Below are 18072 nucleotides of genomic sequence, written 5' to 3'. Positions count from 1 at the left end.
TAGAGGAAAAAGGAATAGTGCTATGAGGCTGACACACAGCAAAGGCCTGAAAGAAAGAGAAAGTTAGACTACTTGTTTGCAAGAAGTCCCGTGGCTTAGTTAAAATGACCATGGAATTTAGAATCAGAGAACTTACATTCTTCCTCTTTCATTCTCTTTTCCCTCTTCTCCAGTTTCTCTCTCTCTCTCTCTCTCTCTCTCTCTTTCCCTTTATCATGTCCAACCTCAGTTTTCTCACATGCATAATGGAAAATGTGTGTCATAATAATAATAGTAATCTTGATCTCATGGGGTTTAGTTTTCAAGGGAAAAATGAGATGCAACTGAAAGTGCTTGGTAAATTGTCAGGTTATATATACAAAAACAAGTTGTGATTGGAATTTCTTTAACTTGCAGTCTTAGAAAAATTTGCTAAAGAAATCTGCATTAAAATGACCCACTTTTCATTGTTCTTTCCCTTGAGGGCTGCTAACCTCTTCTGTGAATCCAAGCAGGGTGAAATCCCTGTCATATGCAATTGCAAAGTTCTGCATTCAGAGGGACACATTAACAAAGTGCTGCCTTAAGAAAGGCCACAAAGGGCTTACAAACTGTGCCTTCAGAAGAATTGCATTCAGAGTATATTCAGGGTGCTCTCCAGATCCTGTGATTTGTTCTTAGAATGTTTTAAGAATGTTCTAAGAATGTAAAAGCAAAACATGTTCTTGAAATGTTGAGCTCTAACACAGGTGTGTTTCATTTACTAAATATTCATCAAAAGAAAAGGGGAAGCTTTGGGCATGGTAACTTATTGAAGTAGGCAGGCATTCATTATGATGAAGAAAAGATACTGCTAAGAAAAACAGGGGGAAAGTCATAGCCAAGACCACCAAATAAATAACTAGCTCAACACAATGCCATTAAATAGAGGCTGATTTCCATATGCACGAAGCTAGTTTATATTTTAACAAATACACTGCACTTTGGGAAGGAAGATAAGAATGATATAAGCATGCTAACTTCAAAAGCACTTAGAGTCTGGCAAGGAACCCAGGCATAAGGACGTCTACAGGACTGGAAGCTTGTAGATAAAACTAGAGTCATAAGGTGAATGTAAAACATGCAGTTAGCACACACTTCCACCTTCCAAAGATCAGGAGAGTAGGGCAGGAAACCTGAGAAGGCCCCTATCTTGAGAAACCTACCATTTGAAGTATGGGAAGAGGATTTCCAATATAATAATTTTATGCAATGAACAATACCACTTCTACAGTATCTTGTTCATTGCTGTAACCCATCACTCCACTCAGGCTTGGTTAGAGTAGATGCTCAATATACCTTTGTTGAGGCCGGCGCCGCTGCTCACTAGGCTAATCCTCTGCCTTGTGGCGCCGGCACACCGGGTTCTAGTCCCGGTCGGGGCACCGGATTCTGTCCTGGTTGCTCCTCTTCCAAGCCAGCTCTCTGCTGTGGCCCGGAGTGCAGTGGAGGATGGCCCAAGTGCTTGGGCCCTGCACCCCATGAGAGACCAGGAGAAGTACCTGGCTCCTGCCATTGGATCAGCGCGGTGCGCCGGCCACAGCGTGCCGGCTGCAGCGGCCATTGGAGGGTGAACCAACGGCAAAGGAAGACCTTTCTCTCTGTCTCTCTCTCACTGTCCACTCTGCCTGTCAAAATATATATATATATATATACCTTTGTTGAATGAATGAGCAAACATCTTTCCATACAGTTTACAGCGTCTGACAGGCCACTGTCCTGCTGTGTCAGTCAGGATTTGGTAAGGAATTCAGCAAACTCTAATCAGATAAGTATCAAGAAGGCAATTTTCTGACATTTTGCCTAGTGAGGTATAGTGAGGTATAGTGAGGTATAGTGACATATAGTGTCATTGCCACCCTTATACTACTCCCTTCCCTAGGACCAGAGAAAAACTCTACCCAATTCGCCTATCAAAAATGTCAATGTACTCTCAGAAAAGTGACCCAGAACCTGGGAAAGGGTGGTAGAGAAAGGGTGGTAGAGATGGTGGAAAACTTTCTTTACATGTTTGGTACTATACTTTGGCAATGTTGATTCACTAGGGTCTTACAGCTGGTTTAAACCATCTTTCAGTTTTATAGGTGAAGAAACAGAGGCACAATAGCTACTTACTTTGTGTGAGCTCACACTGCTAGTTAATGGCATAACCAGGATTTACAAACAGCTAGGTCAGACTCCAAGATGTTCTGCTGAGTTTTGAGTTAGTAGGAGCACCCTGGTTTATGTCATGACAAAACCAACAGCTTTTGTTGTTGTTTTTTAGCACTGTGAAACTTAGTTAAACTCTGTTGATACCCATTGCTAGAACTCAACAAAAGGAAACAAAATGTGTTTGTAGAAATCCTACTTTTTTTTGAGATCTTTTAAAAATTTGAAATACAGAGTGACAGAGAGAAAGAGAAAGAGAAAGAGAAAGCAAGCTTCCATCTGCTGGTTCACAGCTTAAATGCTGGCAACATCCAGGGCTGAGATTGTCTGAGGTCACAAGCCTGGAACCCCATCCTGGTCTCCCATGTGGTGGCAGGGACCCAAGTTCTTGAGCCACTACCCACTGCTTCCCAGATGCATTAGCCAGGGAGCTGGAACCAGAGTGGAGTAGCTGGAACTCAAACCAACCCTCCAATACAGGATGCCAGTTGCTGTTACCGTGCCTGCCCCGTTCTTGTTTTTATAAAGTGACCTTTCCCTAGATGACTCTTTGTTGAAAGGCTGCATGGAAAGCCACAAGGACAGAGGGGAAAGTGCACAAATCCTAAGTGTAGAAATTTGTGAATTTTTATAAAGTGGACACACCCAGGTAACCAATACCCAGACCAAGAGCTACTCATAGATCATTCTTAGCTGCATGGAAGGCCCCTCAAGTCCCTCCTCATCACTAATCCCTTAAAGTAAACCCTACTTTGACTTCCAATATCATAGACTAGCTTTTGCTTCTTTGGAACTTTATTGAGTCATACTTCTTTCATGTACTTTTAACATTTGACTTTTTTTATTCCACATTTCTGATGTTCATCCCTGTTCTTGAATGTGACATTTTTCCAATTGATTTGATCACTAGCATAGCACTGAAAATAATTGCCACCTTTGCTAAAGGGAAGACTCCAATTCTGTGAGGCCCATAAACAAAAGGTTTTATTAGTTTCCTTCTAGATGCTTTCTTTGGGTATAAAAAGGAGGAGATCTGACAGATATGTTTCTGATATATACAGAACTATGTTAAAATTGCATTTAGAAAACAGATAATTCAATTAAAATGGTTGGGGGCCAGCACCACGGCTCAATAGGCTAATCCTCTGCCTGCGGCGCCGGCACCCGGGGTTTTAGTCCCTGTTGGGATGCCGGATTCTGTCCTGGTTGCTCCTCTTCCAGTCCAGCTCTCTGCTGTGGCCCGGGAGTGCAGTGCACCTGCATGGGAGACCAGGAGGAAGCACCTGGCATCTGGCTTCAGATCAGCACGATGGGCTGGCCACGGAACACCGGTCGCAGTGGCCATTGGAGGGTGAACCAATGGCAAAGGAAAACCTTTCTCTCTGTCTCTCTCTCTGTCCACTCTGCCTGTCAAAAAAAAAAAAAAAAGATACAATTAAAATGGTTAGTATATCTAAAGAAACATTTCTCAAAGGAAGACGTGTGCCAATAGGTACATGGAAAAAATGTTCAACATTACTAATCATCAGGGAAATGCAAATCAAAACTACAAGAAGATGTCAGCTCACTCTAGTAAGATTGACTGAAATATAGAAAAGATAAAATTTAGCAAGCCTTGGTTAGAATATGGAGAAAACAGAACTTTGCACACTTTTGATGGGAATATAAATTAGTACAGACATTGGGGAAAACAGTACGGAGCTCCCTCAAAAAACTAAAAATAGATATACTATATGATTCAGCAATCCCATTACTGGGAATGTATATCTAATGAAAAAGAAATCAGCCTATCAAATAGGCATCTGCACTCTCCCATGTTTATTGCAGCACTGTTCACAATAGACAGAAAATAGAAGCAATCTAAGTATTCATCCACCAATGAATAGACAAAGAAAAAGTGGTATATATGCACAAGGGAGTACGACCCAGCCATAAAAAGGATGAAATATTGTCATTTGCAATAACTTAGATGGAACTGGGTATCATTATATTAAGTAAAAGAAGCTAAACACAGAAAGTCACATCAAGTATCACATGATCTCACTCATATGTGGAGTCTGGCAAATAGCTGGACTCATAGAAGTTAAAAATATTATGGAGGGGGTCAGCTCTGTGGCGCTGCAAGTTAAAGCCCCAGCCTGCAGCACCGGCATCCCATGTGGGCACCGGATGGAGTCCCAGCTGCTCCACTTCCAATCCAGCTCTCTGCTATGGCCTGGGAAAGCAGTAGAAGATGGCCCAAGTCCCTGGGCCCCTGTACCCGCAGGAGAGACCTGGAAGAAATCCTGGCTCCACACTTCTGATCAGCTCAGCTCTGGCCATTACGATCATCTGGGGAGTGAACCAGTGGATGGAAGACCTCTCTCTCTCCCTCTCTCTCTGGCTCTACCTCTTTCTATAACTCTATCTTTCAAATAAATAAATTAAATATTTTTAAAAATATATATTATGGAGTTTACCAGAGGCTTGGGAGAGAAGTAGGGAGGAAGGAATGGGAAAAGGTTGGTTGACAGGTTATACTTAGGTGGGAGTAAGACATTAAGGTGTTCTATTACACTTCTATATTTCTCCATTTATTAAAAAAACCTAAAAGATAACATTTGGGATACTTTCACTGTAAAGAAATGTTAAACGCTTGAAAGGAAAAATATATTCACCCTGATTGGCTATTGCACAATGTACATATGTAACATAACATCACATAGTACCACACGAACAGGCACAATTTTATATGTATATTAAAATTTTTAAATAAAAATAATGTTAAAATTTCATTTAGATATAATTATTAGAACATTGTATTTTGGGTGTATCCTGATGCTTTCACTTGCTTATTATGTGCAATTTCGGGCAGGTACTTCCCTCTCAGAGCCTCGATTTTCTAATCTATATTGAGTGAGGATACTTAAGGTTTCAAACTTAAATGACATCAAGTATATAAAGAGCCTCTGCCCCTACTTTTCCAACAGATGAGTCAGGTGGTAAAAGCACGCTTTCATCTGCAGATTGCAGGGCCAGCATTGAAGGGCACCTGAAGTTATTACCGGGTTGGCCACTGACTCCCTATTGGCTGAAATCCCTCGCCTGGCTTTCACACTATGAGCAGCTAGTGATTTGTGGCCAGGCTGAGTATCTAATCACTCTTTCTTCTCTGCATCTCTCCCTTTTTCCAAACCACTCTGCCAATGCACACACATTTCTACCATATTTTCATGAAAAGTAGGGGGAAATTGAACTATACCTAACTGTTAGGGGAAATGGAAAATTATGAAAACAGAAAAAAGGAAAGAAGATAGACTTAAAAAAGAATATTGTTCAGCAGTTTGTACAGTGTGACCTTACCATGGTTGTGTACAAGGTCACTTCAAAGAGCTCATGGAGAGTGGAATTAAAACATGCATTTATTGTGGTGCAAAAATTTGAAATCTACACAGTTTTTTTCCTTTTATTTATTTATATGAAAGGCAGAGTTACAGAGGGAGATTCAGAGACAGAGTGAGAGTGAGCAAGCAGTGAAAGAAAGACAGAGAGAGAGAGAGAGACAGAGAGAGAGATTTTCCATCCACTGGTTCACTCCCCAAATGGCTGTAATGGCCAGGACTGGGCCAGGCCAAAGCCAGGAGGCTGGAAGTCCATCTGGGTCTCCCATCTGGGTGCAGGGGCCCCAGTACTCGTGCCATCCTCTGCTGCTTTCCCAGGCACTTAGCAGGGAGCTGGATCAGAACAGTGGGGATTCAAACCAGTGCCCATATGGAATACCAGTGTCACAGGCAGAGACTTAACGTACTGTGCCACAAGGCCAGCCCCTGCACAGGTTTTTCATAATACATATGTTCCATGAACTTTTTGAAGACCCCTCATACATATATGTGTATACAAACATAGACATGAACAGATATGTAGAAAGATTAACCTCCCCATGGTAAAAATGTGAGATTTTTATTATTTCCAGCTTCTGTTTTTCCACAATGCACCTATCTCCATCTGTAATAATAAATGAGATATTTGTGCATAATACTTAAAGGTTTATGTTCTGTTTTTGTGTGTATTTTTTTATTTTCCCTTCCCTGTGAGAATATGACATTTTTCTTACCCTCACTTTACAGACGAAAGCATTTGTCTCAGAGAGTTTAGGTAATTTGCTTGAGGTTACCCACTGAAGCAAGGTGCAAGATGAGAACCATCCCAGCTCTTCTGAGAAAATATTACGCAGCCTCTTCGGGCTAAGGGCTATGTTAGGTAGACCAGAAAAGGGAAGCAGAGGCTCATGAAATGACAACATTTAGAAAAGTAATTACACAATTGAAAACAGAAAAATCCCAATGGTAAGGTGTAACTTTGAATGCATCTTTCAGTGCTGAGCTGAATCCTCTGGGCCTGGGTCAGGCAGAAGCCAGAAGCCTGGAACTCCATCTGGGTCTCCCACATGGTTGGCAGGGGCCCAAGAATTCAGGCCATCTTCTTGTGCATTCCCAGGTGCATTAGTAGGGAGCAGAATAGGAAGTTGAGCAGCCAGCAACTGGGACTTGAACCAGCGATTTGATAAGAGATGCTGGCATTGTAGGCAGTGGGCTAATCCACTGCACTATGATACTGGCCCTAGACCAAAATATACTCTTTCCAGGAATCTGGAGGGGACTATTTGCTCTAATAATTTAACCTGTGCCTTAAGGTAAATTAGAGATCATCATACTTCTTCCATTCTATCACATAATGATGTTGCAAGGATTAATGAATAGTATGCTAAGAGCTTCTTTGACAAAAGAGCTATTTGAATGACATGTATTATTAGCAGATTAATATTAATTAGAATTATTCATCCATTTTTTTCTCTTCCAGTTTCTCAGGGTCAAATGCAATATCTACAGACTCACAGAGGAAGAGAGTACCCCTTTGCTTCTTGCAGTGAGAGTTTGGAAAGCAGAAGGAAACAGAAGGGAGATGGGTTCTTCTTGTTGCTTCCCACTGTAAATTTTTGGAAACTAGAGTTACCTGCATGGTCCCATGACCTGCTTTTCCTCTCTTGAGATTTGCTTCTGTGGTGCTAAGCCTGTTCCTTGTCAATATCATCTTACACAAGACAGGAGCAAGAACAACATCCTGAGAGTATGGCCAGTGTGGTTACAGGGCCCAGGCTCACAGGGTTCCATATTTGCTCTTAAAAATTTTCTTTGCTTATTTATTTGATAGTCAGAGTTACAGAGAGAGAGAGGGAGAGACATAAAGAGATCTTTCATCCCCTGGTTCACTCCCCCAACTGGCCACAATGGCCAGAACTGAGCCGGGCCGAAGCCAGGAACCAGGAACTTCATCCTGTCTTCCACGTGGGTGGAAGGCGCCCAAGCACCTGAGCCGTGTCCACTGCTTTCCCAGGCCATTTGCAGGAGCTGGATCAGAAGTAAAGCAGCCAGGACATAAAATGACACACATGTGGGATGCTGGCACCACAGGCAGGGGCTTTACCCACTATGCCACAACACTGGCCCCTCCATACTTGTTTTTAAAATTTGTAGCAACGGAGTCTCTGAATTTATGTTTTGAGAGTGAAGTCTAATGGGACAGTGGAATCTGTGCCAGTGGCTTAGAGCCTTGTCTCATGTGTTGTTTCACATCTTGCCACCTGTCGGTGTGCCCTGGAATGATCCTCCATCATTTTCTTCTCTGATCCAGGCATCCCAGGGATCATGCAGTTCCCTTCTCTCCCCTCCCCCATCTATGACCACTGCTTCCCCCTTTCCCAGCAGGACTCTTGGTATATATAGGGAGGATTCGAGTTAGGCATGTGTGGGTTGCCAAGGCTCAGGTGGGGCATGACAGTAATTGTCCCTCCCCTTGGCTGACATAGCTATAGTGTGGTGCACAGATGCCATGACTTGATTCTCCAGGGCCTACTCCTGGCTGGGCAGAGGACATCATTCTGGTAGCTGTCAGGAAGGGGTACGTAGCAGCTGGTGAGCTGAGTATGTGCCCTAAGTCAGAGGAAGCAGGGCCTCTCAGTTCCTGCAAGAGTTTTATGGTATCTTATGCCCCAAAATATGGTATTAAATACCATACCAAGTTAGTTGTGACAAATGTACTATAACAATGTATGACACGTGCAACTTTTTGGCCAATCTACAAGCATTTAAAATAAAAACTTCATTGCAAAACCAGTAGCAAAAAACATCTTGACAGATTGAGAGACAAAATGCAGAACAAAAGGATAAAGCTTCATTCATTAGTACCTGTAATAGTGCATTCTCCTGTTTTCTGAGCAAAGGATCCCACACTTTTATTTTTCAGTGGGCCCTGCAAATTATGCAGCTGATTCTTACTATAAAATCCCTTGCTGAGTATATCACTCTGCTGTCTCTCTTTCAATGCCAGCTCACACTGTTTCCCACCTTTCAATGCCAGGGCTTTGAGTTCTTTGATTATCATTAGTAATGGCTCCATGTGTTGATAACCTGTGAACTAGCTACCATACCAGGCACTTTAGACACTGTACCTCATTTACTCCCTTTATAACTTATGAGATAAGTATTCTTAGCCTTGTTTTATAGATGTATGAAATTGAGGTCCAGAATCATCCCCTCAATGGTAGTAGAGATAGTCAATTTCTCTGATTCTCACTCCAAAGCTACTGTTCTCTAGACCCTTCTACCTCCAGGTGCCCAACTATTTGGCGTGGACAACTTCCATTCTCCCCCGTATTGACTCAGTACCAAACAAAGGATATGGTGCTAGAACTATGAAGTCACAGCACGGGGATCCGTCCTGACTGTACTGGTCATTTTCTTTGCCTGCGTCCACAAGTATCAGGTGTTTGAAGACCCCATTCTGAAATCTGTGCTTTCTGCCTTAGTTATCTGACAAGAAAGCTATGAAACGGGGCACAAAAGAAGTCTTGATTGTGGATTGGGAATTTTGGAAGTGAGACAGATCTAATGTAACTTCAAAATGTAACCAATAGCAAGTAGAAATTCTACTGTGGTTGACCTGAAAAAGAGGGGAAGTGAAGTGAAGTCCTATCCCATCTATCAGCCAGTTACTTATGTCTCATATTGGCCCAGTTCAAGAAGCACGTGGGTGTTTGTTCTGTGCAAAAGATAAGAAGTGAACGATGGCAGTAACATCCAATCAGTCTATCTTTGAAGAGGCCTCTTCCCCCCTCCCCACCCCCAGTGGTTCTATTATTGTATTTCCTTGGCCAAGCTTGAATGGACATCAGATCCCTTTTTCTCTTCATGACCAAGAGATGTGAGCTACCACCTTAGAGTTGGTTTGTGCATCAGCCTGAGCAACTTGCTGATCCCCCACTGTTCCGGTGCATGCCTGCCCTAATCACAGACAACCACAGGCCGTGATGTGGAAGACACCAGGCGCTGAAGCCGCAGTAGCCGGAGTAGCTGAAGTTTTTCTTTCATTAGCAGCAGGGCATGAGGATGGGAGGGTTCTGTGTCTTCAGGAAAAGCTTCTTTGGGGGAAAAAAAAATGCTTTTCTGGAAGGGGACAGAGGAAGCACACTGGAGTTTTGGTCACACTAAGGGAGAGTGAAGAGGATCTTCCTGTTGAGGCGACATTGCAAAATTGAAGGAAAGGAAGGGAGGGAAGGTTTGGCTTGAAATGCGTTTTATTAAAAACACCTCAATTCTTGTCTGCACATTTTTGAGGAGTGTGAAAAAAAAATAGAGGAAGTTACCTCCAGTGGTTTTGTGGCTTTTTAAGCATGACATACAGGATATTGAATTTTAACCCCTGTTTCTCCTGAAGTGTACTCACATTTCGGGGATAAACAAAGCAACTATTCTTTGAAAAGTGCGCCTGTGGCCAAGTGATTCCAGTCGGTTTATTCCCTTTTCGGCTTCAAGTATTTGAGTGCCACACATGTAAAATTATTAATATAATAATAAAAAAGCTAAGTGGTCTTACTAGGATCTCTGTATAAATGTATAATAAATGTATAAGAAGCGGGCTCCAACTCTGACAGAACTTTTATACTAAAACTCAATATGAGATTTATGGCTTTGTTAATGACTAGTGTGTGTTTGTGTTCCAGAAGGTTTGGTAGGGTCATTGTGTATTGTCCCCCGTTACAAAGAGTCATGTATGTTGGAGATTGCTTTTTATAGCCAGCTGTTGCTTCATTAAATCATCCAGCATTTATAAAATTAATTCAGTGTTTATTAACATGGGTTTCTTAAGTCAATAACCTGAAGTATGTGTTTAGACCCACAAACTTTTGGATACAGATCGCCATGTTGTGGATACATAAAACGTTTTAATTGTGCAGTCAAAATGTGATCTTGCAAAGGTTGGGGTTTGTTGTTGTTGTTGTTTTTTTTTTTTTTTTTTTTTTTTTGTCTTTTGGTGGTAGGGACCACCGTGAAATATTTCCATAAAGTCTAGATAACAAAAAACGACAAACCGGAGCCCCCGGCTTTAATCGAAATGAAAAATCTGCAGCATGCCCGTCTGGCTCCACCTGAAACTCCGGGTCAGAATTTCCCTGTGATCCTGGCACCCGCGGAAGGGAAGTTTTAGCTTTGTTTAGTATAACAAGAGCCGCAGGACTCCCAGGCCAATAAACGTGTTCACGTCAAACTCCAGACAGTTTTTCTTAGACTGAACTCTTATCAGGGAGACCTCATTTTGCCTCTAATTAAAGGAGTCAGGGGAGAGAAAACAAAAATCGCCTCGGTCTCGGACTGGTGCGAGGCAGCGTTTGCTGATTAAAAGTCATTCCCACCAAATACAGCGCCGCACCCCCGACCCGCACTTCTTCCCCCTCGCCCACCTCCCCGGAATGAATGACCGCTTCTCCCCGGAACGTAAGGCTCCGTCTCCCGCCCCCTCCCCCACCCCCACCCCCCACATCGGGACCGTCTGTTTCATTTAGAAGAAAAGCCAGATGAGGAAAAGCTTTCCTCATTTCTCCTCTAGACTGCAAACACTCCGAAATGACATCAGGCGCCCTGAACAGCGCGGGATGACTAAGGCCGCGCGCGCCTGTGAGAAAACTCTCCCGGCTTCGTGGCCTCGGGTTTTCGGACACATGTATGCAGATGAGCTTGCCAGAGCCGGCTCCCCGCCTTCTTCCTCAGAGGAAGTTTCTTGGTAGATCACTGACACCTCATCCCGGCGGGCGGGGGCGCGGGGGGCGTGAAAACTTGGCGGCGGCCGGCGCGCACAGCGCCTCACGTTGATTTGTTCTCCGCGAGGAGCGAGCTGCAAGGCAGGAGTCGGCGCGCAAATAATGAAGGAGCTCGGCGGCACCTTCAGTAGCGCCGGGATCAGCGGTGGCAGCCGGGCCCCTGCTATGGACAGCCTGCAGCCGCTGCAGCCTAACTACATGTCTGTGTGTTTGTTTGCAGAAGAATCTTATCAAAAGTTAGCAATGGAAACGCTGGAGGAGCTAGACTGGTGCCTAGACCAGCTAGAGACCATACAGACCTACCGCTCTGTCAGCGAGATGGCTTCTAACAAGGTAAGAGAGGACCCTGTTACTCCGGAGAAGGGGACCCTTTGCAGAGAGGGGGCTCTGGCTGCCCTGGCCCCTGCCCGCCGCCCCTGTGTAAGAATCTGTGTGTGGATCCGTCTCGGAAGATTCCGGTCCGACGTGCCACAGCCTCCCCTGTGTTGTGGTACCACAGCAAAAGTTGAAAATCCTCAGTAAGCCGTCATGTCCTGGAGCCAAACTTCTGTCTGCTGGATGCAGTACAGAATGTAAAGCTTCTTTATCATAGAAATGAAAGCTTTGTTGTTGTGGTTGCTGCTTCTGTTTGTCTTTTCCATTTATCAGGAAACTAAAATCTGAATGAGTCCATAGCGTAACGTATACAACACCTTGCGTTGCCATCAGGTGTTGTTCATAGATTTTTTAAACAGGAAAGTACTCTGACCTCCTTCTGTCCATGGAAGAAAATGACTTGCTCTCAAGTTTGAAAAATTTCTTCCGAGGACGTAGTAAGATTTTGTCGTGACCTAAGACAATAAACACAATTTACTTGGTTCTCTGAAACAGAAAGTAATTTTTTTAAAAGAGTTTGCTGTTTTTCAAAGTGGAATCATTTGAAATTAAGTTCCACTTATATGGCAAGAAAAAAAAAGGTTTTATTTACAATCTCCAGACAAAGCTTAGTGTTGAAGAGCTTTAATTATGTATCATTATATCATTTGTTTAATTAACACCTGGACTTAGAGTGCTAATTTATCTAGTGAGAGTTGTTGCTTGTTGTTTCTGTTTGTTTGTATTTTAACTTGGAGAATATTAGCTATGCAAGCACAGTAAAAGCAATAAAGTTATACGTATGTATTTGTGCGGAGTTGTGTATATACATGCACGTACCTACTTGGACAGAAAGCCTTCCCGCTGTTGCCCTCATAAAGGTGTGTTTTCAGAGTCCTCGATCTCTCTAGCCTGAGGAGTTGTGTGCTTGTCTTGGATTTCTGGGACTGGGAAGAGGTTTTGCTCCTGCACCCCCTAACATGCCCTTGCCAGCCCTGAGGTGTACTCATGAATAGGAGTCCCTCCTCCCTCTCTCCAGGGCTTGGAAGTATCACCTTTGGATCCAGACTTGCTGGCTCCAGCACAAAGGATCTGAGCAGAGGAAGCAATGCATCCTTAGGAGATCCTGAAGGAAGGGAGGGGAAACTTTTCTTACTCTGCAGCTCTGTTTATTGGTTAAGAAAAGGGCAAAAAAAATAAGTCCCTTTCTGAGCTTTTAGTCCAGAGTTCACAAGTTGGGGGTGGGAGGTGGGACACCTACGAAGTTTAACTATTTACAGACTTTCTCTGAAGGCTACATTCAGGGACTTTCCAGGTTGGTGCAAATCTCAACCAGCTGCTTCCCCATGAGGAGGGCTAACTGCCTATCTTCTTGAGATCCTGTGAGGATCCCAGGTAAAAGGACTTTCACACAGGGTTTCACACACTTTGGAGCATTAGCGAACACTCTGTTCTGCATATTTTGTGATATTTGGTATCCGTACATGATGTAGGTCCATTATTTAGGGGTAATTTTTCAGTAGGTTAAAACATAGAGGAACTTGGGCAGTCACCAAGATAAAGCAGGCAACTAACTGCAGGAGGAGGTAAAGAAGACTTCTTAAGAAACTCCACATTGTCTTTACTTTTCCTTTTTAGTGTTGATATGCTGTAGCCTTCTAACCAGATTTGTGTCTGGAGTGCTGACATTGGACAGTGTCTGTCTTGCAAACTTACTCAAAGTAATTTCATATTCATCATAGTAGTTAACAAGAGTCTGAGACTAGGAACCACACAGATCTTGGTGAGAATGCCAGTCCCTCAGGCTTCCGCCCCTCCACTATGGTACAGTGTGCAGGAAGCAATGAAAGTTGAATAGAGCTAACCCTAAAGAAAGGGCAAAACCTTAAGGCTGACTATTAGCTTAAGTAGAAGTCATGTCACCTCAACTATTTTCACTGGAAAGGTTGTAGGGCAAAGCAACTATCCAGGCCCAACTGACAGCTAAAGGCAATTTCAATTTTTTAAAAAATTTAAAAAAACTTTTTTTTTACTTAACTACCTTTTTTGGTAAAGTCTTAAGTACTTGGATAATTGTCTTGGGTGAAGTGTAAGCATAATGTCAACCAGGCTACATATAATGCAATGAGAATAATTTTATGACCACTAAAAAGAAATTGATCTATATTAGTTTTGGGGAGAAACAAATGATTTATTCCATATAAAATTTTAATTGTTGTTGAAATTATTTGAAATGTTTAAGTTGCTACTTAAAAATATTATCATTGTCATTACTATCATTACTATGTATCCTTATTTGGTCATATTTCTTACTAAATGAAGAAGCCAAGACAGATCTCTGATTTACAGAGTTAGAAGTGAGTGTGAATATTTTTTAAAAAGATTTTATTTATTTATTTGAAGGTAGAATTATAGACAGAGAGAGGGAGATGCAGAGAGAAAGGTCTTCTATCTGCTGGCTCGCTCCCGAAATGGCCACAACGGCTGCAGCTGAACCCATCCAAAGGCAGGAGCCAGGGGCCTCCTCCTGTCTCCCACACAAGATCAGGGGCCCAAGCACTTGGGCCATCTTCTGTTGTTTTCCCAGGCCATATGAGAGAGCTGAATCAGAAGAGGAGCAGCTGGGACTTGAACTGGCATCCATATGGGATGCCGATGCTGCAGGCGGAGGCTTTGCCTTCTACATCACAGCACCAGCCCCATGAAGACATTTTTATAATAATAAAAAAAAGGTTTATTTTGTTGAAAAGCAGAGTGACAAAGAGAGACAGAGGCAGAGATCTCCCACCCACTGGTTCATTCCCAGTACCCATAAACAACCAAGTCTGGGCCAGGCCAAAGCAGGAATTGGGAACTCAGTCCAGGTCTTCCTTGAGGGTGGCAAGAATCCAGCTACTTGAGCTATCACCTACTGCCTCCCATGATACACATTTTCAGAATGCTAGAACCAGGAGCGATGTCAGGTGTGAAACCCAGGCATTCCAATGTTGGATGTGGGTGTCCCAAGCAGTATCTTAACTGTTGCGCCAGACCCCTGCCCCTATAAAGTGGTTTTGAAGAGCCTGGGCTTTTCAGTTAGAAATCAGTGTCTGAACTCTGCCTTTAGTATTTACTAGCTATTTGACCTGGACAGCTTAACTCTTCCAAAACTCAATTTTCTCATCTGTAAAACAAGAATAAAAAGGATGCCTTTTAGGGCTGCTGTTGTGGTGCAGTGGGTTAAGCCTCAGCCTGCGGTACGGACATCCTATGTGGGTGCCACTTCAAGTGCTGGCTGCTCCACTTCTGATGAGTTCCCTGATACTGTGCCTGGAAAAGCTCTAGGAAACTCTCTTGGTTGTTGTATGGATTAATTTAGATAATGTGGCTAAAGGCCCGTGGCATGAAGTAGTAACTCAGTAAATGGTAACTTATTCACAGAATCCACTACATTTTTACAAAGAATCTGTGTTTCTAGCTCTGTTGTATTGTTTTAACTTACTTAAAAGTGATGATGGGAGAGCCAGTGTGACCCATAGCTTGGCATAAAGGGTCCATTAAGAAGTTTATGGATAATGGAATTAAAAGATAAAACTTCTTTGGTGCAATTTTTTTTTTTTTTTTTTTGGACAGAGTTAGACAGTGAGAGAGAGAGAGAGAGAGAGACAAAGGTCTTCCTTTTCTGTTGGTCCACCCCCCAAATGGCTATTATGGCCAGCACGCTGCGCTGATCTGAAGCCAGGAGCCAGGTGCTTTTCCTGGTCTCCCATGCAGGTGCAGGGCCCAAGCACTTGGGCCATCCTCCACTGCACTCCCGGGCCACAACAGAGAGCTGGACTGGAAGAGAAGCAGCTGGGACAGAATCCGGCGCCCCGAACGGGACTAGAACCCGGTGTGCTGGCACCGCAGGCAGAGGATTAACCTAGTGAGCCATGGCGCCGGCCTGGTGCAACTTTTTTTAAAAAGCTTTATTTATTAATTTGAAAGTCAGAGCTACACAGAGAGAAGGAGAGGCAGAGAGATACAGAGGGAGAGAGGTCTTCTATCCGCTGGTTCACTCCCCAGTGGGCCACAATGGCTGGAGCTGAGCCTATCTGATGCCAGGAGCTTCTTCTGGGTCTCCCATGTGGGTGCAGGGGCCCAAGGACTTGGGTCACTTTCTACTGCTTTCCCAGGCCACAGCAGAGAGCTGGATAGGAAGTGGAGCAACTGGGACTCGAACCGGCACCCATATGGGATGCCAGCACTGCAGGCGGTAGCTTTACCCGCTATTACCCGCTATGGCACAATGCCGAGCCCCCAATTTTTTTTAAATCCGTGCATGCAAGTGTTTTTCAAAAGACTAGTTAAAATGCATATTATGAAAATAAAGAAACAAACGGTGGACCAAAATGAACTTACATTTTAATTCCATTTGCCATCAGTTTTTTGAAGTACCCTCATATTTGGGAATGACATATGTGCCAGTCAGCATTCAGAGGGGCACTCCGGTATGTCTGGTATATGGAAAGCAAGAAGTCTTTCATCCTTTTTTCATTGTTGTTCATTTTTTGGTTTGCTTTAGTTAACCGCTTTACATTTTGAAGACAACTGAGTAATTAAAAGATTGTAACTGAATTTCCCAAGTGTGCTGCAGAATCCAGGTAGTTAGATAAGGAACTGGCTTTTTTAAATCTTTTTTTTAATTTAAGATTTATTTATTTATTTGAAAGGCAGAGAGAGGGAGAGGTAGAGACAGACAGAGATCTTCCATCTACTGGCTCACTCCCCAAATGGTCTCAATAGCCAGGAGCCAGGAGCTTCATCCTGGTCTTCCAAGTAGGTTGTAGGGACTGAAGCAATTGGGCCATCCTCTGCTGCTTTCCCAGGCGCATTAGAAGGGACCTGGGTTGGCAATGGAGTAGCCGATACTCGAACCAGTGCCCATCCGGGATGCCGGCTGTGCAAGCAGAGGCTTATCCTACTGCAGGCAGCACTATGCCACTGCAGTGCACTGGCCTGGGGAGCTGTTGCTGTGACTTAAACAAAAACAGTCTTCCACTTGGCCCAAGGCTCCTTTAATCCCTTTACATGGCCACAGGCCAAGTGAAATTTCAGAATTTTAGAGAAAATTGTGGCCATGTGGGCTAGTAGTATAGATTATTTATCCCCCTAAAAGTTCAAGAAGATCGGTAAGTTCAGTAGGAGCTTTACAAAGCAGCGGACTTGTTTATCAAGAGGGGAAGGATGTCTAGTGAACCTGCTGCCAACAAGCCCAAGTTCAGTTAGACACATTAGAGCTGTTTTGCTTAACGACGGATTGCCTTAGATTTGCTCATTAATTTTTGTGCTGCAACTTTCATCACCTCCTGAATTAGAAGAATTGTCTTACACATGAGTTCCTCAGTGGCAAAACAGTCAGATGTTTTGAAAACAGGATGCTTTGGCTCTGCATTATAAAAAGAGGAACGGAAAGAGAAACAGTATAGAAAGGAAGAAAGCAAATAACCTCAGCAGGATCCCCAGCCCAGCGACGGCATAAACACTGACCTATCTTCCTGACCTCCGCTGTGGCTCAGTTCCTGACCTCCTGTCACCAAAGCCCATCGACGTCATTGCAGGAGGATAGGAGGAATGGCACAGCTGCTGTGAGGGTGACTAGAATTTCCTGTCTCCTTCCTGACAGACGCAGTCAGAAAAGTACAGGGTTGCAACAACAGTGGCCGAGGAAGGACCAGCCCAGAACAATCCCAGGGAGGCGTAGTTGTGACTGATGGGGCCCAGGGGGAGGGGTTCTTTTCCCCATGTGACTGGAGCTTCCAGGTGAAAGATTGCATGGCGAGCGTTTTTCAGTTGAATGTGTCATGGCATTCAGTAAGGAGCTGTACTCAAGCAACTAGTCCCTGTCTTAACTTCTCCCCGAATGCCTGCAAGGGTCCTGTTCATGGTCTCCTAGCTTTGCCCTGTGTTATGTGCAAAGAGGCTTGGGCTCTGTTAGTGAAGATGAATGAAAGAGCTGTCCTGCCTATCAGTACTTTCTTTAGAATGAAGCACCAAGACCTAGCACTTCAGTAAATGTTTGCTAAGGAAGCTTAGGAGATAAGAACGGGAGATAGGCAGTCCTTGTTCTCCTAGGGCATCATGAAGTCAGCTCCAGATACCATCACAGGAGAGATGAGTCCCCCTGGCTATGCAGGTTTATTTTTCCATTTCTGCAGGAATAGCCATCCTGCAATACAGAACATTGAGAATAGAAGCAACTAATTGCCTATGCTCTTAGATGAGAGGGAATAAAGACATACAATTCTACCAACCCAGAGCCACCCAAGAGCCAGGCTACAAGACACTGGGAGATGAACGTGGCAGACTGACTGCCTGTACGTTGTATGAGTCATTTGCTAGCTAACTGAATATTCAATAACTATGGGAAATGTTGGACCCAGCAGGACTGTAAGGAA

At 43.7% G+C, this 18072-nt stretch overlaps 1 protein-coding gene across 7 annotated transcripts in view; it reads left to right on the top strand.

The window, feature by feature from the left end:
* The window catches only part of PDE4B (phosphodiesterase 4B), a 678720-nt gene that overhangs the window by 622694 nt on the left and 37954 nt on the right, over window positions 1–18072 (top strand). For 5 of the 7 annotated variants that reach the window (XM_017346216.3, XM_051857656.2, XM_008265102.4 and 2 more), the window contains one exon: window positions 11523–11635. In XM_017346216.3, coding sequence (XP_017201705.1) covers window positions 11523–11635 — 113 coding nt within the window. Of the gene's footprint in view, window positions 1–10760; window positions 10980–11100; window positions 11266–11522; window positions 11636–18072 lie in introns of those variants that run through there. The other 2 variants (XM_017346217.3, XM_008265105.4) reach the window with 2 other exon arrangements.

This window comes from Oryctolagus cuniculus, chromosome 7, assembly GCF_964237555.1.
Source record: "Oryctolagus cuniculus chromosome 7, mOryCun1.1, whole genome shotgun sequence".
Classification (NCBI taxonomy): Eukaryota; Metazoa; Chordata; class Mammalia; order Lagomorpha; family Leporidae; genus Oryctolagus; species Oryctolagus cuniculus.
The sequence above is the reverse complement of the archived record's forward strand: the minus strand, read 5'-3'. Positions and strand labels throughout refer to the sequence as shown.